This window comes from Gaeumannomyces tritici (genome assembly GCF_000145635.1).
Source record: "Gaeumannomyces tritici R3-111a-1 unplaced genomic scaffold supercont2.3, whole genome shotgun sequence".
Taxonomy (NCBI): domain Eukaryota; kingdom Fungi; phylum Ascomycota; class Sordariomycetes; order Magnaporthales; family Magnaporthaceae; genus Gaeumannomyces; species Gaeumannomyces tritici.
The window spans coordinates 5,464,681-5,486,335 of NW_008804547.1; the positions used below are offsets into that span (position 1 = coordinate 5,464,681).

The 21,655-nt window shown below is 58.5% G+C and overlaps 6 protein-coding genes across 6 annotated transcripts; 3 read left to right on the plus strand and 3 right to left on the minus strand.

The window, feature by feature from the left end:
* GGTG_06953 (hypothetical protein) lies at nt 1-2,337 on the plus strand. The gene is made up of 3 exons (XM_009224775.1): nt 1-620; nt 801-1,044; nt 1,164-2,337. The coding sequence occupies exons 1-3, from the start codon at nt 510-512 to the stop codon at nt 1,865-1,867; spliced, it is 1,059 nt and encodes a 352-aa protein (XP_009223039.1). The 5' UTR covers nt 1-509; the 3' UTR covers nt 1,868-2,337.
* A 1,482-nt stretch (nt 2,338-3,819) lies between these two features.
* Nucleotides 3,820-4,212, minus strand: GGTG_06954 (hypothetical protein; the record flags this gene model as incomplete). Its single annotated transcript, XM_009224776.1, has 1 exon — nt 3,820-4,212. One exon carries the CDS (start codon nt 4,210-4,212, stop codon nt 3,820-3,822), a length of 393 nt encoding a protein of 130 aa, XP_009223040.1.
* Nucleotides 4,145-9,458, plus strand: GGTG_06955 (GTPase activating protein). Its single transcript, XM_009224777.1, has one exon. The coding sequence runs from the start codon at nt 4,489-4,491 to the stop codon at nt 9,097-9,099; it is 4,611 nt and encodes a 1,536-aa protein (XP_009223041.1). The 5' UTR covers nt 4,145-4,488; the 3' UTR covers nt 9,100-9,458.
* Nucleotides 9,459-10,248: 790 nt separating this feature from the next.
* Nucleotides 10,249-12,247, minus strand: GGTG_06956 (hypothetical protein; the record flags this gene model as incomplete). The annotated part of the gene is made up of 4 exons (XM_009224778.1): nt 10,249-10,299; nt 10,373-11,346; nt 11,435-11,726; nt 12,011-12,247. The coding sequence occupies 4 exons, from the start codon at nt 12,245-12,247 to the stop codon at nt 10,249-10,251; spliced, it is 1,554 nt and encodes a 517-aa protein (XP_009223042.1).
* A 738-nt stretch (nt 12,248-12,985) lies between these two features.
* On the minus strand, nt 12,986-13,922 carry GGTG_06957 (hypothetical protein; the record flags this gene model as incomplete). Its single annotated transcript, XM_009224779.1, has 3 exons — nt 12,986-13,049; nt 13,122-13,247; nt 13,825-13,922. 3 exons carry the CDS (start codon nt 13,920-13,922, stop codon nt 12,986-12,988), a joined length of 288 nt encoding a protein of 95 aa, XP_009223043.1.
* A 1,126-nt stretch (nt 13,923-15,048) lies between these two features.
* GGTG_06958 (hypothetical protein) lies at nt 15,049-20,141 on the plus strand. Its single transcript, XM_009224780.1, has 4 exons — nt 15,049-15,630; nt 15,748-15,820; nt 15,882-19,265; nt 19,332-20,141. Exons 1-4 carry the CDS (start codon nt 15,310-15,312, stop codon nt 19,670-19,672), a joined length of 4,119 nt encoding a protein of 1,372 aa, XP_009223044.1. The 5' UTR covers nt 15,049-15,309; the 3' UTR covers nt 19,673-20,141.
* Nucleotides 20,142-21,655: the final 1,514 nt, after the last annotated feature.

Here is a 21,655-nt window from a genome sequence, read left to right on the forward strand (position 1 = left end):
GCGTCCGCCTTAGCTGTTAATGTTGACAGAAAATGACAATCCGCGTCGTCTTCTCAGCATAGCCCAAGTTGGAAATACCAAGGCATGTTTCAAAGAAACTGCTGGCTGCCAGGATTCATGCCGAGAGGGAGCATGATGCATTTTTGAGTGTGCGACGAGCTGAGCCCAGCCAGTGTGGGGTTCCATGTGGGTGAGGCTGGCGGAGGCTGGCTGAGGGGCTTGCTTATGCCGTCACCGCTCGCAACAGACGACAGTCTTGCCGGATGCAATTGAGACTCTGCTACCGTTGCTGCTGCTACTGCTACACAATACCCACATCGGGCAGTCGGCAGTCTGCCCCGCCCGATATCCCATTGACCTTGCTTACTCGCAACGAGCGCGCTCACAGTGTCGGCCGGCTGGCAGGCTAGGTCGAGGAGGGTAAAAGGACAGCAGGCCCGATACCGGCCCAGGCAAGCCGAGACGAACAAGACGGATCATACTCGGAGCAGAAAAAGAGAGCCGTATCCATGGCGGACTCGGTCGATGCAAGGAACAAGCTCGAGGACCTCTCGGGCATCGTCCTGAAGCCGGGCGAGAACCCGTACAATGCCTTGATCGAGGCGTGCAGCGGGAAGCCTGTAAGTAAGCAAATGCGGGAGCCGAGATATGTGATATGATGTGATGTGACGTATGGTGGTGTTGCGTTGTGAGGTTTACCATCTGCCAAACAGAGCAAACACGCGTTGGGCCGATCTGGAGCTGATTCATTTGTCTACATTGGGGTTACTTCTTTCTTTTACTCGTTTTGATCACGACAGAATGAGATACAAGCACTATACGCAACGCACCGAAAGGCGAGAAATGCTCAGCAAAAGAAAAAGTTCCTGGCAGCCGAGTTCCGGGAGGTGATCACGGACACCATCCTCATGCGGCTCGAGGACCCGACGCTCGAGCCCGGCTTCAAGGACCCGAGGAACAGCCTTGTCGTCTGGGCCCGGCCGCCGGAGCACGTGCTCCAGCTCATGGGCCACATCCAGCGCAAGCTGAAGGAGGTTGCGCCACGTGGGTCCTGCTTCCAATCTGTTACATGAGTTCACGGGTGGGGATGAGAAGGATAGCCCCGGAAGTCTAGGGAGCAATGCTAAGTTGGTACCATGTGAGCAAAACAAAAAAAAACACAGACCTGTGGCTCATGCCCCTGCACCGGATGCACATGACGGCGCTCGAGGTGACGCACTCGCAGCCGGCCGAGACGGTGGCGGCGCTCGTCGAGGCCCTGCGGCCGCGCGCCGCCGACATTGCGAACCACACCTTTTCGCACCGGGCGCGCCTCGTCAAGCCCATGGTGTCGCACGACCTGGCCGCCGTGGCGCTGTCGTTCCTGCCCGCGGCCGGCGAGCCGGTCCTGTCCCCGGGTGTGCTGCAGCAGCAGCAGCAGCAGCAGCAGCAACAGTGCGACGACGGCGACTCGTACTCGTACCACCACCTCCGGCGCGACGTCTTCGACATGACGGTCGGCGGCGGCGGCGGCGGTGGTGGCGGCGGTGGCGCCAGGCGGGTCGCCGGGGACGAGATAGCCATCAACTCGCGCTATGTGGTTCCTAGCGCACACGTGACGCTAGCGCGGTTCGTGGCGCAGGACGACCACGCGACGGCGGCGCAGCGCGAGGCGTGGGTGCGGCGCATCGACGAGGTCAACGCCTGGCTCGAGGCCGAGGTGTGGGGCGGCGATGGCGGCGGCGGCGGCGGCGGCGGCGGCGGTGACGGCGGCACGGGGGGGTTCGTGGGCGAGTGGGCCGTGGGCCAGGAGCGCGGGCTGGACGTCTGGGCCGGGGTGCTGTGGTACGGCGGAGGGCGGAGCATTGTGGTGGGCGAGGGTTACTGAACGCCCGTCTCCCCCGGTATCGCTGGGGAACAGGGTTTGATGGTGGAGGATGGCCTCCCCCCTGTTCGCTTTGTCCACTTTTTTGCAAATCCCGAACTCAAGAGGTGTCATGACTGGGTGCGTTTTATGACAAGGAAACTTCCGCCATGGGTCCCTTTTGTCTAAACCTTCTCCCCGCTAGCTTGGTTTCTCTCGCACCGGCCTTTGAACATCTTGGGTTTAGGCGGTTCTAGTTCTAGGCGATGTCGGATCGGGTGGAAAGGGGGAGAACATGGAGCAAGGCATAAAAAAAAAAGAGACGTCGGGCAAATTTGCTTAGTCCGATCAGTGTCGCAACGACGATAACGACAACAACGACGACGACGGCAGCCGGGCCTGCTTGGGACGGCGAGGGCGATTAGGTTCGATCGGTCAGATTCCATGTGCGATCCGTTTTCTGCTGCTTTCTGGAAAACTGGCGGAAACCCGAGGCCCTGCCTGACGACCAGACCACCCTGGTTACTCAAGTCGGACCAGGGCTGAGAGGGCGTGACCTGCTTCTGCTCATCGTGATCCGGGGCCCATGTCGTCAGGCTCTCGAGGAGGACCAGGGCCCCCCCCCCCCCCCCCTTTTTTGTTTTTCTCTCGTCTTTCCTTGGTCGTGGGGACCATTGGGTTTATTTTGGGCAGGGTGGCAGGCAACGTGCAATCTCCACCTTGTCAGCCATGATGGAAATATCGAAACACGCCCACCCGCGGAAATTCGCCGCGGGCAATCTCTCCTACCGTCTTGTCCCTTTCTCTGGTCGTGTTGGGGGGGAACACGGGGCTACTAGGCAAATGCGGTAGCGGCGAACCATGGAAGCCCAGGTGCGCTCGAGCACTGAGAAATGACGATGCATTTTCAACCCTTTGCCGACGGCTCAAGCTCGGGCAAGCAATCCGCAGGGGAAGAAGGAAGGGGACAAGGAGAGGGAAAAAAAGGAAAGCACACCGGCTAAGCAACATGGTAACAAGCTTCCCCACGCAACCCTGCGCCGCCACTTGTTGCTCGTTTCTGGCTCTCGCCATCTCCCCTTCCCCGGTGTCGACTTTTTGGCTTTCTGGCTTGTGGTTGTTGTTTTTTTTTTTGGCCTTTTATTCCTTACTCCGTCATGCCGCGAAGGCCCCCTTCATCAAACACTCCGGGTCAACGCTTCCTGCACAGACATCCATGTTGGAGGGAAGAGAGCGGTCGCGAAGGCGGATCACGCAGGCAGGGGAGGGGGGCCAAGAAGGAAAGTAAATAATGGGGTAGTAATAACGGGGATTAAGGCCGCTGCGATCAACGGGCGGTCGGACAAGAGGGAGAAAAAAGAAACAAAGAAGGAAAGAAAAGGAAGAGCCATTCTCAGTGGGCCCAACTACACTGCACACTGGAAACATGGCTGGAGAAGAAGGTCCGGCTGCCGGAGGATGTCACTGTTTCTTTGCTTCTTTGGCATTTTGTTTGCTTCACTTGGCGACTTGGAGACGGCTTGGTTGCACCGCCGCGCACCTGGGACCAGGCTAGGATAAAGCAAACAACGCCATGAGCAAAATTGAAGATTCTGAGACATGCTACTGCTACGGCTACTGCTACTCCTACTGATGCTGCCACTGTAGCTCCAATGGCGTGCGTGCTTTCATCTCAGGTTTTGGGTGCCCGAGTGCCAGAAGCTGAGGCAAGCCCAATTGATACAGTCCCTTGAATTAATTCCCCAACCGGTAGGTGCCTGGGGAGAGCTGGAGCACGAAAGAGGAGGGCGACCCATTCCCATGCATCCGGGACAGGACCGACGGCCAGAGACAAATCAATTTCCTGTTTTTTTTTTATCGTTTTTTTTTCCTTCCCCCTTGCTCCTTCCCTCCACCCAAGCTAGCTGCAGACACGGAGGGTCACCTGCGACTTGGTTACCTAACCTAACACAACCCACGCCTGCCTGCCTAGGTACTCACGCAAGCCTCGCAGTGCTAGCTGTCTTCGAGAACCATTCGACCTCGCCCGAGATCGCCCCTTCGCTGCAGCACCACACCCACACGTCCGTCTGCTGCGCCCTCGATCCCCTCCCCATTGCGCCACCACCACCATCGACCCTCCGTGCCTGGTCCCGCTCGCCCGTGGTTGCTGCATCCGAGCATACGAACCCTCCGTTCGCAGCAGGCCCGCTGCACACCATAGTGTAGTGCCGATTTTGGTGCTGGTCGCTCTTGGTATTGGCCCTCTCTGTCCTGCGGCTCCGACCACCGCCCTTTGCACGCCCCCTCCAACGATCCTCCTCCAGAGCTGTTGCCCTGTGTTCAGGGTGTGCTGTCCGAGTCCCTTCCCTCCCGGCAGGCGCCCCCATATTCACCGCAAACCGAGACCAAGGGTCGGACGACCGGCAGACACCCCAACGGCCACTTCGCACCGCCAGACACCAGCCAAGCTGGCTGCTGGACACGCTGCTCTCGCCGGGCCCCCCTACACACTCCGCCCTGTCCTGCTGCTCAGACTTCGATGCGCCCGAAGCGACCGTGCAGGACGCCTGACTGAGACCCGGGCTGCTGTTTGCAGGAGCCCCAACGCACGCCTCTGCCGCCCTGGGGGAGAGTGAGAGCGAGCGAGAGAGAGAGAGAGAGATATGGGCGGAAGGGGTGTCCGCGCAGGCGGCGGCGGCTCGCAGGACCGCGAGGAGGAGTCTTTCCCAACTCCCCTCGCGCCAGCACCTGCACGGCCAACACCGCCACTTGTCTACGATCAGCTCCAAAACAAGATCCCGTCCTCGACGACCAGCAGCCGTACTAGCAGCAGTAGTACCAGCAGTAGCAGCAGCCCGGCGTCGCCAGTCCTGTCCTCGCCCAGCCCGAGCCTGCCGACCCTGAAGATCTTGCCAGAGCCTTCGCTAGCCACGCCCACGCCCACGCACATCGCCTTTGCAGCGTCGGCAGCATCGGCAGCCGCGATTCTCGACAAGAAGCCCTCGGCCACCAACATCCGTTCCGACTTTCGCTCCCCGACGAGGGCGACCGCCATAACTAGGAAACCGACCGCCGACCAAGCCGCCGAGGCCGTCAGACAAGCGGGCGCTCCCACAATAACAAACGAGTTCCCAGGCTTTGTGGGCACCAAGACAGTTCAGGACGACTCGCCCAGCATCGTCTCCAGCGCCTTTTCTGACACGACGGCCCATGTTCCCCGCTCCTTGTCGACGCCCTCGCTGCAGAGCTCGCACAGGATTATAACGGCAGGCACTGGTGGCTCTGTTGCCGCCAGCACCGCGAGCGGTAGCGGGAGCAGTAGTGGCGGAAGCGGAAGCGGCGCTGTTGGTGCCGGCGGCCCTCGCCGCCAGGGCAGGGTGTTCAAGGAGGCCTTTCCAGATCCCAACACCGACGGCAGCGCTGGCGGTCTCACTTCGACTCCTCCTCCGCCCCCTCGACAATCCTCGCTCCGGCCTCGTACGCGTACGCTGGACGCACCGTCGGTTTTCCGCCAAACGCAGCCCGCACACACCGAACGCCACCGCGTCGCCTCGGTCTCGTCTGGCACTGCCCTGACCACCGTCTCGTCCGAGAGCCTGGCCGGCTCGCTCACCACATGCACCGCAGCAGAGTCCATCGGGATTCCCTCGATAGTCAGCCCCGTGCGGGCGCAGGCGCCCGCTGTCGAAAGCGCAATGGCTCTCGCCGGCAGGGACAGGAAGCCGAGCGGCAGGCGCTTGATCAAGCGCACCAACTCCAGACCGACGTCCCCGCTCGTTTCCCCTCCGCCGTACATGGACTCGCTGCCGCTGCCTATCCCGACAGCCAACGCCAACCACGTGCTGCAGCTGATGCGGAACCTCTGTGGTCGCATGAGGGGCGAGATCGAGTATAGCGACGACCCTGAGGGCGGCTGGTGCTTGGGCATGGGATATATCGAGGAGGAGAGGGGGAGCCTCATGTTCGATACGGGCGACAACTACCATGTGCCAATCGTGCCTGATTTGCGTGGCTGTAGGGTTCTGCCTGTTGAGTTGCCCGGCAGCGAAGTTCCGTGCCTCGAGATTGCTCACCTCCATCCGGGCGGTGAGATCTATGTGCGGCCGGTGGCCGGCGACGAGTTCGATCTCTGGCTCGCCGCTCTCCTGTCGTGGCAGCAAATGCGGCCTGGGCCCGTGAAGCCCGGTAGCTCAAGAGGCAACAGCACACCAACGCCAGACCGCTCGGAGCCTAGGAGGCGCGGCTCCTCCAACAGGACCAAGGAGAGCACCATCATCAAGGTGGGCAAGGTAAAGCTATGGGACAAGGGCCTCGCCACCTCGCCGCGAGCCATTGCCAAACGGCCGTCCACGAGAGACCTGCGCTCGATCCAGACGTCGTGGAGGAGGGTGTCGTGCATCCTGCAGGACAATGGCGAGTTTAGGCTGATGACGGAGAACGACGTCACGGTTCTCGCTGTGATCGAGCTGGCGCAGCTGTCACGATGCGCGATCCAGCAGCTGGACAAGTCGGTCCTTGACGACGAGTTCTGCCTTGGCATACTCCCCATATACGCTCCCACGTCGACACAACTGTCCATCTTCCGTCCGCTGTACATTGCCCTGGACTCCAAGGTGCTGTTTGAGGTATGGTACGTGCTTTTGAGGGCATTTACCATGCCAGACATGTATGCGCTGGACCGGCCGCACGGGCTTCACCTGCTCGAGGTGACCGACTTCGAGAGCGACTACAAGGGCAGCGAGATTTTCAGGATAGAGAAGACCATCACATTGCGGGTGACCGAGGCGAAGCTCAAGCCGCGGGACGAGCACACCAACAACCACAGACTTCACGGCAAGAACGAGCCAGATCCCCTGGTGGGCAACTATCTGGCCGAGGTGATACTAGATGGGGAGGTGCGCGCCCGGACGACCACGCAGACGGACACGAAGAACCCCTTCTGGCGCGAGCACTGCGTGTTCAGCCATCTGCCGGCGACGTTGCCGTACCTTTCGGTGGTGCTGAAGCGGCAGGAGGCAAGCGCCGAGAGCCTGAGCCACCAGCTGCAGGCGTCACTGGGTCTGCCGCGGTCTGGGAACCTGGTCGAGGTCGTGTGCGGGTCCGTCGACATCCCGCTGGCGCACCTGGACCAGGGCAAGGACCACGAGCAGTGGCTGCAGATATACGACAGCAAGCAGCAGTCCATCGGGTCCATGCTGGCCAAGGTGCACCACGAGGAGCTGGCGGTGCTGCGTGGGCGCGAATACCAGCCGCTGTCGGACCTGCTGCACCGCTTCAGCACGCAGCTGACGGTGCAGATCTCGGACGCGCTCCCGGGCAACCTCCGCCGCGTCGCCGAGATCCTGGTCAACATCTTCCAGGTCTCGGGCTCGGCCAGCGAGTGGCTCATGGCCCTAGTCGAGGACGAGATCGACGGCATTGGAAACCAGGCCACCATCAAGAAGATGCGCTACAACCGACGGCTCAAGTCGGTCGAGTCGGTAGAGTCGGCCAGCGACCGCGAGCAGCTCGTACGCGACATGAGCAAGTCGCTCGCCGGCGAGGCGAACCTGCTGTTCCGCGGCAACTCGCTGCTGACCCAGTCGCTCGAGTTCCACATGCGCCGCCTGGGCGGTGAGTACATCGAGGAGGTGTTGGGCGAAAAGGTGCACGAGATCAACGACCTCAACCCAAACTGCGAGGTTGACCCGAGCAAGGTCCAGGCCGGCGAGGACGTGCAGATGCATTGGAACCAGCTGGTGCACATCACGGGCGAGATCTGGGAGTGCATCGCCTCCTCGGCCCACAAGATGCCGCAAGAGCTGCGCCAGATTCTCAAGTATGTGCGTGCCGTCGCCGAGGACCGCTATGGCGACTTCCTACGCACCGTCGCATACACCTCCGTTTCGGGCTTCCTCTTCCTGCGCTTCATCTGCCCGGCCATACTCAATCCGAAGTTGTTTGGCATCTTGCGCGACCACCCGCGCCCCCGCGCCCAGCGCACCCTCACACTAATTGCCAAGGGCCTCCAGGCCCTGGCCAACCTGTCCACCATCGGCAAGAAGGAGACGTGGATGGAGCCCATGAACAGGTTCCTCAACTCTCACCGACAGTCGGTCAAGGACTTTATCGACACCATCTGCGCCGTCCCCGCCGAACGTCCAGGCGTCTTTGTCCCTCCGGCCTCCTACTCCACCCCCATCACCATCGTGGGTCGACTGCCTCCCGTGGCCCGCGAGGGCCTGCCATCCTTGCCGCATCTCATCGACCTTCCGCGCAACTACGCCGCCCTTGTCCGGCTCTGGACCGACTCGCACCGCGCAACGGCGGGCCCGGGAGGCGGCGGTAGCGGCAGCGGCAACCCAGCGCTCGAGGGCGACCTGCTGCTCTTCCACGAGACATGCGTTGCCCTCTCGAAGCGTGCGGCTGAGTGCGCGGCCCGCGTCGAGGCCATCCGCGCCGCCGAGTCGGCGTCCCAGGCCGCGGCCGAGGATGCCCTAAGCTCCCTCGCCGAGGCCCTGGACAGCACCGGCCTTATGCTGGACGGCAGCACTGCCGGCTCATCCTGGTACAACGAGCCGTCGCCCTACGCCGGCGGGGCGCGCCCTCCCGGCTCGGCCGGCTCAGACGTTACGGCGGCGTACAACAGCAACAGCAGCCACGGCCTCCACACGCACCAGCGCGGCGCCAGCAGCGCCGACCTGCGCAACTACAGCGCCAGCCGCGACCACTGGGGCCGGCAGATCAGCTACGGGTCCGACGCCTCGGGCTCCGTCGCATCCGGGACGGCGGCGTCGGCGTCGACGTCGGCGGCCGCTACCACCCTCGGCGGGCACGCGAACAACGCGATCCGCGGCCTGCGCAACGGCCGCCAGGCACGCAAGTTCCTGAGCGGGCTCATCAAAAAGAGCCGGACCGCCAGCCCGGACACGGGCGGCGTCTCGCCCGCGCCCAAGGACCGGGGCGCCGGCGACGCAAAGGAGAATAGCCGCCATTACTTTGGCGTCGGCGGCCACCACCATCTCCATCACCACAACGAAGACTCGAACGGAGACCGCGAAAGGAGTGGCGGGGACGCAAAGGACGGCGCCAAGCACAAGGACAAGGACAAGGACAAGGACAAGGACAAGTCCCGCGATAAGGACAAGGACCGGAGCGGCAGCGACAAGGACCGCGACAAAAAGGCGGACCGCGGCAGGGAAAGAAAAGCCGGCAGCCGCGACAGAGACACGAGCATAAGCAGCAAGACGCCGAGGTCGTTCGGCTTTGGGCACCTGGGAGCGGCGCCCGATTGAGGACGCGCCCCCTTCTTTTGGTTTAATTCACCTTGGCTCGTCCGCACACAATCCCATTGCATAACCACACGTCTACAAGCAAACAAACAACTCATCCAACCTTGGTGCGGGAGGCGCTTTTTTGAATATTCACTACTATGTTTTTTTTGTCCCTAGATATATAGCCCTGACCTCGCATTTAACTCGGTCAAGGCGCTCACGAAGGCGGAAGAGATCAAACTTTTTAGACGTAGCAAGCTTTTTTTTTTTTTTAACTAGAGACGGCTTGTCCTCGTTGTTGCCTATACCTGTCTTGGACACGACGGAGGGCAGAACAGACCAGAGAAAAGAAGAGAGGAAATTCGAACTTTCACCGCAAGCTTGCCATGAGTTGCCGTCACTGCTGCTTTTGTCGTCTCCTCCCTTCCCTTCCTCCATCGTCCCGTGAGTCTATGTCGCGGTCAGTGAACCCAGCAAGAAAAGGCACGAGAGGTCAAGCAAGAGGTATTACAGCCTAGGTTCAGGTCACGATATGCAGAGTCGACGGTTTGCGAAAAGGACTTGTTTTGATATTGACAACGGTTTGTATCCCGGGGTGACAGGTGGTCATGCCGCCCGGGGGCCTTTGTACACAGCGCTCACATCCTGCTGTCCCCCTGGGTAACAAACTGAAAGCATCCACCGCCAAACTCGATCCGCTTTGCAAAATTTCGAGCCAGAGCAAAGGGATGGTCCTTTTCGCAACTCTACCCCCCTTTTTTTTCCTTTTTTTTTTTTTTTTATCTTTTTTTCATCCTTTTTCTTTTTCTCTCTCCATTGACCGCCGTTTCCTCTTCTCTGGCTGCGCCAAGGTCATCCCTCCTCACCACTGTCCCATGATCTCCCCAATCTCAAACGTCAATCGTCGCCAAACATCCTCGAAACAAGCCAAAAGAATTGCCATACAGAGACAAAAGAAATGGCAAAAGAAATACTCCAGCTCCTTTGACGCCCGCAAATGGGTTGCAATGGCTGTGAGATGGAAAATAAAGTGATAAACAGCCATGATCCCTGACCCAAGTGCTTTGGGCCCATCGCTTCTAGTTAACTATAATATTGATCCGTGTTGACGGTACCCATGATTTTCGCCATGGTAGCCGTTGGCGTTTGAGATGGGTCATCGATTGTGTTTTAGGATAGTAGGTCCTTGGTCCCGTCCGAGTAGATCTTCGCCACCTTGCGCTGTTGCCGTGACGAAACGAGATATGGTTAGTCATTGGTGCACAAGCCTAATATGGGAAAACAAGAGACATACCAGGTCCATGTGGTGGGTGTCGTTGAACTTGCACTTGTGGCCCATGCCACAGTCGCGACCGTAGCGACAGTGATGCGAATAGTAGCAGTCAAAGTCGTCACAGCCGATGCCGTTGTCGCAGTAGGTGCCACGGGCACGGAGCTTCTGGACGAGAAGCTCCTGCGGGGACAGACGGTCGCCGTGCTCGTATTTGCAGTAGTCTTCGTCCTCGCAGTAGCCCAACAGGTGGTAATTATTACAAAAGTTCCGCCCGTTTTCCTTCTTCTTTTCCATGTAACGCTTCTCAGCGATGGGGGCCACGCGCGGCAGATCCTCGTCAACACGCTCCGACGACGCGTTGACGTAATAGTGCTTGGGTGCCGGCGCCGGCTTCTTTGGCGTAATGTCGAACGACCTGGACACTATTGCAGCGGGGGGCTTGGTGCTGGCCGTCGCGTAGCTCGAGTTAGCTGGTGCCGCGGCCGGCGCAGGCTGCGGCGGCGCCGATGCCGTCTTGGGTGGCGGTTGATGCCCATTCAGAGCAGCGCCGCCATTCGTCTCAGCCATCTTCGGTTTGGGTGACGCCATCGAGAGCTGACTCTGCTGCTGCTGCTGATACGGCGGCGGCGGCATATGGGTCGAGTTGGCGGCGTTCTGTGGTATGGAGCCATTGCGCATCAGCGGCACGGAGTTGCCCATGGACCCCCCAAACGAGGGCCGCACAATCGACTCGGAACGGAAGACGCTCGGGAACTTGGCGCGGCGCAAGCCCAGCTGAATGAAGCCCGGCAAAGGCGGGGTGGTTTCGAGCAACGAAAGCTTATGACCGAACTCTCGCTTGTAGGGCTCCAAGAAAGGCAAATATCCGTTGTCGGCACAGGGGCCAAACAGGACAAGCTTGCACTGCGGCAGCCGAACCATAACACGCATGGTCTCCCGGATTTTGTGGTCGGCACGCTCCTTTCCAAGGCCAACATCAACAAAGGAGAAAAGCGCTGCGAGGGTGGTCAGAACGGCACGGCAGACGTGCGGCACGATGAGGGGAGCAGGGGAGAGGGGATGGGAAGCTGGTCGGGCACATACACTGGGCCTGGCCGAAGGCGTGCGCGAAGGCATTCAAGTCTCTATACCCGTCTTGGACGATGCCGGCAGCATGAAGCGTCCTGGCCTGACCCTCAAGACTAATGACAATCTGAACCATGATGTTCCAATCCTCGACCTTGACTCCGGGATAGATGGATTTAACGTGCTCCCTGATTTGCGTGAGAAGTTCAAAGGCGGCATCAGTGCCTCCGTCAGTGCCCCTCGAGAGTAGATCGTCTCGGAAAATGGCACCATCACCATCGATAATAACAAAGACCAATGGATTAGATTCCTAAAGTTATTGGTATCAGTATACGTGTTCATGGTGCTTAGAGGGGCCACCACATCGTGGCGCTGGAGGGGCAGCAGTCGACTGATTTGGTAGGTGTGTGGGTGGGTATGTAGATATGGAGGCAGGCAGGTAGGCAGGCAGGTAGGCAGGCAGGCAGGCAGGCAGGCAGGCAGGCAGGAAGGTAGGCAGGGAGGGAGGCAGATAGGCAGGTAGGAAGGTGGACATGTAGTCAGGCAGGGGGGCAGATGGGCAGGCAGTCAGTCAGCTTCTCTTGATGCACGCACATTTGCCAGCTTAAGCTCGTCCAACTCGCTGGCCAGTCGGTCGCGTTCGCGCTGCCACATATTGAGCGACCTGCGCTCCTGTTCATAGTCGACGCATTTTTGCTGGTAGGCGGCGCTGAGTTCCTGATAGTTGCGGTACAGCCTGGAGACGAGATCGTCGCGGCGGCGGTCGCTCTCGCGGAACTCCTGGAGCTGGGCCTGAAAGTCGACGCTGGGCGGCTCAGCGAGGGGACCCATGGGCGCGGCCGGGGCAGTAACGGTTGAGGGGGTTGTACTGGCTTGCTGAGTTACAAGAGACAGAAAGTCGGCCGACGGCGGACTGTTCTCCGAATGCGGCCTATGTACCAAGCGGCCATGGAGGCTGTTGACCGACGGAGACGAGGCGTGCTGTCCAAAGCCGGGCGGCGGCGCTGGTGCCTGCTGGCTCTGGCTGAAGGGATCTGCGTGCATTCCGCCGCGACCGAGCGAAGTCGCCTCGAAGAAGGCCATCTACCTTTACGTTGCGGCCACGCTCCCAGAAAAGACGCGCTGCTACTTGGACGGATGATATTGACGAGCGGTTTGGATGGGCAGGAAAGGCGAATGACGGGTTCGATGAAGGCGTAGGGAAGTGCTGGTGATAGAGTTGGGGGATTTTGCTTAGGCTAGGTTAGGTTCTAGGTGGTTGTGGTGGGCAAGGTGGTGTTGAGGTTGGGTTTTGAGCAGCGGAATATTTCAGGAGAGTTTGCAATTGTTCGCAAATGGACAGACGCATAAAGCACCGCTGCAGAAGGGAGGGTGCTTGGGCTGGCGTGGGTGGAGCTGCAAAAGAATGATGCATCGGAACCCTGAGGCGCCAGCTCGACTGGTGGTCACTAGGCTGTGCAGTCATCTTTCTTTTTTTCTATTTTATTACTTTTTTTTTTCGTTTGCCCTTTTCGCCAGCCTGTTTTTCGCACTCGGAATACCGTGCTTTGCTGCAGCCAATCTGTTTGCTCAGCAAGCAAGAAGTGAGGGGTCGAGGCCGCCGCTGACCATAGCTGAGGGCCTCATCTCTGCCCTACGGCACTGGCGTTTCCGTTAGCACACATGTTCCTTGTGTAGATAGCCAGTACTGGCCTTGTCAGCTCACAGGTCATTTCTTCCATGGCAATACTCCGTACCGTCACAGAATGCGGCATCCTGCAACCCTCGCTTGGCGTTTTCCTTAACTTTTTCTGGGGTGTGGGTCACATCCTCGACCTCCAAGACAGTGAGTCTGGCGGCAATTAGCACGTTGGCGCGCGGGTTGGCTTCCTACACGCTGGCCGCCTGGGCAGCGGGGTTTCACAGCCCACTCCATCAATCAGCAGGTCTGCAGCCACTCCCAGGATGGAGAGCGCGCGGAACTCATCAATTGGCGTCGCGTCCTGCCAGGAGGCGGCATGTGCGATGAGCAGAGAGATGCGCTGGATGGTAGAAAGTGCCCAGGCTACGTGGTGTCTATGTCGCTGATGCACATTTGTTATCCCTCGCGCAGGCGGGGTGGCGCCCTGAATGCAGCGCGTGTGCGCGTCTGTCAGTTAAAACCAGCAGGATCCCTGCCCAGATGTTGTGCACAAACTGAATGTATGTTGATCTGCTGGTGAGTACCACTTACATCCGATCATCCCTTAGTTTTAGGGCAGGCTACTGTTTCGACACATTGAGGGCTTGGAATTTTCCAGCACATTCTACATAGGTAGATAGGTACTGTCAAATAGGTGGTTTCCCTGGATCATCCCTCAAAGCTGCAACAATATGCAAAGGACACTCAATGAGCCACCTTGGCATCAGCCAGGCAACCAGTCTCTCACTCCGCAGTTGCCGAACGGGCGTCACCGAACTGTCCCCAGCGATCCCTTCTCGTCTTGTCGGGTGCCACGGCACAGCACAGCCTCGCTTGGGTCTCCATGCCAGTGCTACGTTTCCGGCTTGGTCATGGCTGTGATCAAAACTGCAAATAGCCCAGCCATGTCAAAACTCGCCCGTGAATATCTGGGCAAGGGACGCGCTTGGTTGTCTCGATCAATTCATCACAGCCCCGACGTTTTCACTCTATGACCCAACTACTAGAGCCACAAGGGGACCTCCATAGCCTCTGGGCTTGACCAGCGCAGCCTTTGGGGCACCACATTCCATTGATTGGTCACTGGAATGCATTTCTGCGTACTACTATGGCGTTCCATGTCATGCAAAAGGTAGAGGTTAGAGTGACTAACATTGGTTGGCTCATATTGTTCAATAGAAATCAGACCGCGGGATCATAACCTATACAATATACCAGTAGGTGCCTAAGGTAGGTATATTGTGTGGTGCGGGGCTGCATACACGACGCCTCAAGTGTGAGTAATATTGGTGAAACACCGAGACCAAAAGAGTCATATTTTGTATGGGACCTGTGTCTTGTGCATAATAGCTTGCACAATGGATCCTGCTTGGTTGGGACTTTGGTGGTTGCTGCTTGTTATTTGTCCTCATCAGCTGCAAGGTCATCGTCGATGCCTTACGCGGCATTATCTAAGCACCATCATCGTTTGCGTGGGGACTTTCCTTGTGTGCCGGGCGTGCCGGCTCCACTAAAGGACCTCCCCATTCGCTCAGATGGTTGCCCGCTTTCTTGATGGCAGGTTAGCTAAGCACGCTAGATATGGTGTCTGGGGTGCATACAATTAGGTCGCCTCAAATCGAAGCCCGGCATCCCATGCAAACCAAGGGGGCTGCACTTGGAAGCCACACTCTTGGTCCTGGCAGTTCTGAGAAAAACATCATGAACTTCTCCAGGCGACGCATGACGGCAAGGTGAGATATCGTGAATTCCATGCACCGAGCTTGGACCCATTTACTTGATCCATTTCTCTGGATCCATTCCTTTCCACGCGACGACGAACATCGCAGTCTGTGCGCTCCATGCGGCAGTCTCGCCCCACACCCAGCGTCGTAGTGGCCAATCACTCCGTGTCGTTTCCGAGCCAGTTGCTTGCTGTAATTTTTTTGACCAAAGTCAACAAGGCCTGATCAACCAACACGGCAGACGTCGTCACCAAAAGAAAAAAAGCCTGGCGAGCAGCATCAACAAGTCCATGGAGCCATCGTAATTGTTAGGGCGGCATTTTTCTCCATCATCGCCTGACCCATTTCTTTCCTCATTCCATCTTCCAAACGCGAATCGCAAGCGGCCATGAATTGAAACATCAACGTATCGCCATTTCTTTTTCCTTTTGCGTGCAACACAGCAGCCGCATCGCGACCATCTTTTCCCGGCACCTCGCTTCCCGACCGACCGCAGCATCATCGTCACCATGTTTTCGCCCGCCGTTGTCGACAGCGGCCATGGCGCCGCGATGAAGAGTCGCCGTCGCCAGCGCCCACTCAGCTCCGAGAACCTAATGCTACAGCCAAAAGCGAAGCGACAGCGACTTCCCCTCAGCGAGCAAACCTTCCAAACCCCCGATGCACCACCCGAGATGTACGAGGTCAAGGCCGAAAAACTCGCGAAACTGCCCGTTAAACACGAGCGTCCCCGCGAAATCACACCCGCCCCGAAGCAAGACCTCAGCGTTCGCTCCAAAAAGCCCAAGCCGGGCGAGCGCGTCAGCAAAGGAGATGGGAGCGTTGTCTTGGTTAGTTTTTCGTCCTGCTGCTGTCATGTGCCTCCTCATGAATCCCATCAACCTTCGTTTGATCCATCGCTCTTTTCCTACCACGATGAAAGCTAACGCGTCATATCGCGCCCCTAGACCACGAACAATGCGTACACTGTCAGCAAACTTCCAGCCTTACCAGACAAGATCCGGGTAAATGAGGCTAGCAGTAAGTCGCGCCCAACTCCATGCTCGTTGGCGATGATTGCCGCCCTCCTAACCATGCACAGGTCGACAACATGGCACACTGTACTCGGCGACTGGCCACGCACTATGCCTGACGCATACCCAGGTATTCGTCTGGCCCTACACGATCAACACGACCTCGCCAGAAACATTCGTCTTCAACCTCGACCATCCTTCGCGCCACGCGTCCGACCCACTTCCCCTCGGCTCTTTGGTAGCACCCTCTGCGGCTTCCGACGAGCCTGGCCTCATTGTCGTCATGCCCGTGAGCGGAAAGATCTCGTACTGGGAATCCATAGCGAGCGCAGCCACCTTGACTTTTATGCGACAACAGCGCAACGGAATCGAGGATTCTATTCCCGGAATGTTCTCCGGCGAGCATGTCATCCAGCTTGTCAGCGCCGAGACTGCAGGATTCATCCTGGCTTTCAGCAGTGGACGGATGGCGCATCTGAGTGTGAGGGATAGTCACGGCCGCCCGACGATATCCGTGCAGTTCCTCCGCAGCGGTCTGGCACAGACAACTGGTGGTTTCCTCGGCAGTATCCGCCATGTTCTCAAAGCCTCTGCTACTAAGGGAGACATCGCCACGGTCCGGACAGGTCCTCCTACGAAGGCAGGGGAGCGCAATGTCGTCGCTGCGACCAGCCGGGGAAAGATTACCGCCTGGAGGGTACAAAGGGGTGGCCATCACGATGTGCTTTCCGAGGTTGACGTCCGTGACTCGGTTATCGCTGCCCTCCGAGCCCGCGGCTCTCCGTCGGCCGACTCGTCCCCCGAGGACTTCGAGTTGCTTGATGTGGCGTTCTCACCCAACGGTGGGGAGCATGTTCTGGGTGGGTTTGGCCAGACCGACTCGGCCCACAGCCTGTGGCTTCTTGTTACCTACGATGGGGGTCTTGAGCGCTCGTATGCGTTGGTAGAGGCAGCTATGGAGCGGTACAGCGTCAAGATCGGGGCCCTTCGCCCTCTTACTTGCTACTCGAGTTCGATATCCAAAGATTCCACCGTTCGCCCGCGGCTATACCTGCCGCAGCCCGGCCGTGTAGCCTTCATCGTCTTTGACCGAGCAGTCATCATCGCGTCCCTAGCCGCTCGCCTGGAGGCACCCGGTCTGCCAACGAACTCCGCATCCTTCGAGGACGTTATCGATCTACGAGACCAGGACGCCCTGGAAATCACGGGCTCTGGGGTCGAGGAACCTAACATCATTGGGCAGGAGGTCGAGGGCCTTCGGACACATCGGCAAAAAATCAAGAACCCAGGCACACTCCTCATGGTTCGAGGAGTGGGTGTTGTTCGGGTTGCAACCACCGATATCGATCGATTCTCCGGCGACGCCACACCTCGGATCACCCCGAAGAGCAAGCTCGAGCAGGCCGTGTTCTTTGGCATCAAGGACGACAACCCGCTCGCCTTCGACGGCAAGCGGGCTCTTCCATTTTCCAGCAAAGACATTGGCGATGCAGCTTTGCAGCTGAGCCAGGAGATCCTGAGTTCCGAGTCGCCGTATCTCCTTCACGTCCCAGCTCTGCTCGAGGGGAACCTTCGAACCCGGGGCAGCTACCTAGACCGACTGATGACCTACTTGAACGCGCTCAAAGTTGACCTCGATCGCGAGACACGGTGGGCCCTGCTCTGGAACGCTGAGAAGATGAGCGTGGCATCGCGAATCTGGAAGCAACATGAGCAGTTCCTCTCCGATCGTGCAACAGCGGACAAGAAGAGCGTCGTCTCGGAGATTGTGGAGTATATCCACGAGGACGAGAAGAAGGTGCCGAACCAGAACAAAGGTGAACTGGACCGTGTGAGGCACTGGTTTACCCACGACATCTGGCGCCTGGAGCTGTTTGTGGCCTGGGCATATGAAGTCATCAAGTATATGTACACCCGCCAAGTCGCCAACGATACCGCTATGACCCGCCTACTGTACGAGGCCATGCAGGTCCAGTACGAGGCGCTCAAGGGCGCGTTCGAGTATCGGAAGGGGAAGCTGTCGTTCTATGGACTCCAGGACGATAAGTTGGAGAACGGAGTGCTTGTCACGGGCTACGAGGGGCTGCCGACAGTTCCTTGGACATCGACATACTACATCACGAACAACGCTAAGAGGCTGATCGAGCTTGCGCACAAGTGGCTCAAGACGTATTATCCGCCACAGGCTGACCTCGCGGCGGGGCAGCCTGACCCGGGCCTGATAGAGTCGATCCGAGGGCGCCTACCTTCACTCACCGACAAGTACCTGACCACCCTGCTCGAGCATTCTCGCTGGGCCCAGACGCGCACCGACCAGAGCACCCTCCGCTATGGAGAGGTCTGCCGGAAGACGTATCTCGATGACCGGTACGAGAAGGCCGTGAAGCTCAAGGACTATGGCCTGTGGAATCAGGCTATCGAGGTGGCCGAGAATCATGATTCGATCGCAGCACTAGCCGAGATTATGGTGGAGGAAGTCAAGAACCTGCGCCAGCGGGCGCTCGACCGCGAGCAGCCACCGAGCAGGGTTATGCACCTCAGGGAGCGGGCACGTGTCAGACAGCACGAGATTGCCGAGTCCTTTGAACGCTATGGTGACGAGTTCGCATTCGCCGTCTATGAAATTCTCCTCCGTGAGGAGGGTGTCAAGGCGGTCCTGGACTTCCCCGGTAACCGGAAGGGCTATGCCACCAAATTCCTGAGGACCAAGCCCGAGTTGTCCAAGATCTCATGGATCAACGACGTTGAGCAGGAGAAGGACATCAGCCATGCAGCCGAGACGCTGATCGAACTGGGGCTCAACCGTGAGCAACAGGTCTGGAACAAGAAGATCGAGCTGAGCTTGGGCAAGCTGGCGTTGCTTGCCGAAGGAGTATCCGTGTCGAGTGACGAGCCGGCGCGCAACCAGCTGGTGGTTGCTCGCGATGGTCGCGGCGACAGGTCCGCTGCGGGACTGCGGACCATCGACCGAGAGCTAGCCATCATCAAGATCCAGGACAAGCTCTACAACATCATTCTGCCGGCGGTCAGCCTCGCTGTGGACGAGGCTGCCGAACTCGAACTTGCACTGGAATACCACGCCGGCAACATGCTGAAGAAGCACAAAGCCCTCCTCCACGTCTTCGAGGATGCCATGGCCCGCCTGCTTCGGCATGAGGCTTTGGAGCCTCTGACCCTGATTGACCTGCTCACACTGGTATCCATCAAGGTTGACCCAACAGTTCCCGGGTTCGACGTGTTGGACGACCTCTTCTTCTGTGCTCTGCGTGTGGCGCACCTTAGTCTGCGGGGAGAGGAAGTAAAGAAGGCGAACCGTGTCATCTGGAGGCGGTGCTTCATCCGTGACAAGTGGTCACGCATCAACGACACCCAGTTCAAGGATGACGGCGCCATGAGCCGTACGCTCAGCGAGACGTCGCTGTATCTGACGCTCTACGCCTGTCATGATTACAGTAAGTTGTATATGTGTGACCCCAACACCTTATCGTTTGAGGCCAAGGCACTGACGAGACTTGCAGAGTATCATGGCGAGCAAAAGTTTGACCCCCTTGTCACGCCGTCCGAGGCGCTTGGCGTGTACACGGAGAGCCTGGATAATCGATTCGACGGCATGGACGACTCATTGAAGCGCAAGCTTCTAGACGCCATGAACGCCGAAGACGCCGAGCTCTCCAAATACATCATGACGTCGAGGATGGACCACTGGTACCAAACGGCATTCGACGAGTCTAGGCGGATGGTGCAGGAGGATCTTGACAGGAGGACGGAGGAGGGCGCCGCCCTTGCCAACGGCAGTGCCAGGTCGCGCGGCAACGGCAGCAGCTCGAGCCCGCCGCCTTTCCTCAATGGCAGTGGGTAGTAGATTAGATGAGACTATGCTGGGGACGTAAAGGGAGCTGCGGAAGTAATGTTTGTCACCGTAGCCTTCCCGGCGCTGGTGACAGGTGCGTATGCATGGAGATTGTCGGAAAGCAAACAAAGGGCATTGGGGGCACATGTTGAGGCGGATGGATACGTTGGCGTTATAGGGCCGGACTTGTGATGCGAGGTATTTCGATGGAGGTTGGGGCCTTCTACACGGACTGTACATATAATCTCATTTGTCTGTATTCAGGGCACGTTGCGTTCCCGTGACGAAGATTTCCTTTAAATCCTTTTTTTCGCCTTTCTTGCGATACATTGTATTTTTGATTGTTGCTTGATGTCATTGCGCGGTTGCTTCTCGTTCCAGTCGAATATCAACGTTGTTTGTCGAACCTGTTGAGATGTTTAGTTGCCAACTATTACCCAAACTTCTAAAAACCATCCATCACGACAGCCGATACAGCCATTTCGCTCTCTGCATTGCTTGAACCCTTAGCCTGAACATTAATCAGGGTCGTAAAAAAAGGGAGTTTCCCCATCTCTTCTTGGCGAGTTTTTAAGCAGCCTGGATGGAATCGACTTTGGCAGTGGGAAAAACTAGCAGTTAAGCGTCTTGAAGATTTTGATGTGGGCGTAACCGCTTAGACATCAACGAAGCTAGGCAGTCTCATGTGTGGCCGCGGGAAACCCCATCGCCGTGGCACCGTGGCATCGTAGCTGAACCGGCTGGCGAAGAACCAGTCTGAGGAGGTTGTGCCACACACCAGCCCACCGACCCCTTGCCACCCGCTACCCAGCACGAGCGGCAGCCTGGTGAGTGGCGAATCGAGGCCGACTGTCTGTCTGACGGGCGGGATCGGCGAGACCAGCTAGGGGGTGGTGGTGGTTGTAGGCTGGCATCTAGAATGATAGGCGCTAATGGGTGACGGGAACGAATGGGGACCGGAGATTCCTCACGTTTCCGATACGGGGTGATGGAAGAGACAAAAAAAGAAAAAAGGGGAGCGGACACGCGATGGATGGTGTTGGACAAGCGAGGACAAGCGAGGACAAGGAGAAGCCACCAGCCAGCTTGGGGAGGCGCTCGGTCCGTCAGACTAACCGTCACTTGATGTACGTTTTGTGTGCCCAACTGCGGCTTTTTATGTCTTTCTTTTGCTTCTTTCTCTTTGGCGTTTCCTCTCTTCTCCCCTTGGGGCTTGGGGCTGGGTGGGGCGGACTACTTTTGGGGGAGGGCATTTCGCTAGCGGCAACGAGACATTTCGCCAGCGAGGGGTGAAAGGCGGATGGGCATTGACGAGGCGTTGGCAACGGACATTGAATCGCGCCACTTTCTTCTACTTCTTCTTTTCGCCTACCGGCCGCGCCCGCGCCAGGACCAGGAGACAGGTGAACGGACAGGCAGACGACGGACTGATGGCGACTTTGGGGGGCCCTTGTGTGTGCATATGGCTGATGTGCGCGTGTGTCCGTGTCTGTGACGCGCAAACCTGACTGGCAGGGGGGGGGATTGGATATGGGAGGATTTCAACAGGAAGGGGAAAGCTTGGTTCGCACTGCCGGATTGGCTGTCAGGGTCCTCTGGGGTTGCCTGTTCGGATTGCTAGCTGCACGACGCTTCGCCCATCTCTCCTCTCTCTCTCGCATGCTTTCCATGGTTCGTTCCCTGGCACAAGGTCGTGTCGATGCCGCCATGAAACAACCAGCTTTTTGTGCCAGGGAGCCCGGAGAACGCCACAAAATAATAGGAACCTTGATGCTTGATTGGACCAAAGCTTTCCCATATTCGGGTCCGGGCTGCCTCCAACAGTTGAAGGTTCAGGACAGGCGCGGCAACGGCCGTGCTGCGGGAAGGTTTAGCCTCTGGATGCCTTGTTAGAATCCCCATCAAGCGGTTCACAACAACACCGGGCTGGCTGGCCGACGGGTAGGTACGGCAAGTGGACGGGCGGCGCTGGTGGTGGAGAAGGAGGAGAAT

What these genes read in the sequence shown, in the direction of transcription:
- GGTG_06953 (XM_009224775.1), top strand. Translation starts at nt 510, where the DNA reads ATGGCGGACTCGGTCGATGCAAGGAACAAGCTCGAGGACCTCTCGGGC. An exon ending in AGGCGTGCAGCGGGAAGCCT is followed by an intron (nt 621 to 800) that starts GTAAGTAAGCAA and finishes TGATCACGACAG; the next exon opens with AATGAGATACAAGCACTATA. An exon ending in GCTGAAGGAGGTTGCGCCAC is followed by an intron (nt 1,045 to 1,163) that starts GTGGGTCCTGCT and finishes AAAAAAACACAG; the next exon opens with ACCTGTGGCTCATGCCCCTG.
- GGTG_06955 (XM_009224777.1), top strand. Translation starts at nt 4,489, where the DNA reads ATGGGCGGAAGGGGTGTCCGCGCAGGCGGCGGCGGCTCGCAGGACCGC.
- GGTG_06958 (XM_009224780.1), top strand. Translation starts at nt 15,310, where the DNA reads ATGTTTTCGCCCGCCGTTGTCGACAGCGGCCATGGCGCCGCGATGAAG. An exon ending in GAGATGGGAGCGTTGTCTTG is followed by an intron (nt 15,631 to 15,747) that starts GTTAGTTTTTCG and finishes TCGCGCCCCTAG; the next exon opens with ACCACGAACAATGCGTACAC. An exon ending in CCGGGTAAATGAGGCTAGCA is followed by an intron (nt 15,821 to 15,881) that starts GTAAGTCGCGCC and finishes AACCATGCACAG; the next exon opens with GTCGACAACATGGCACACTG.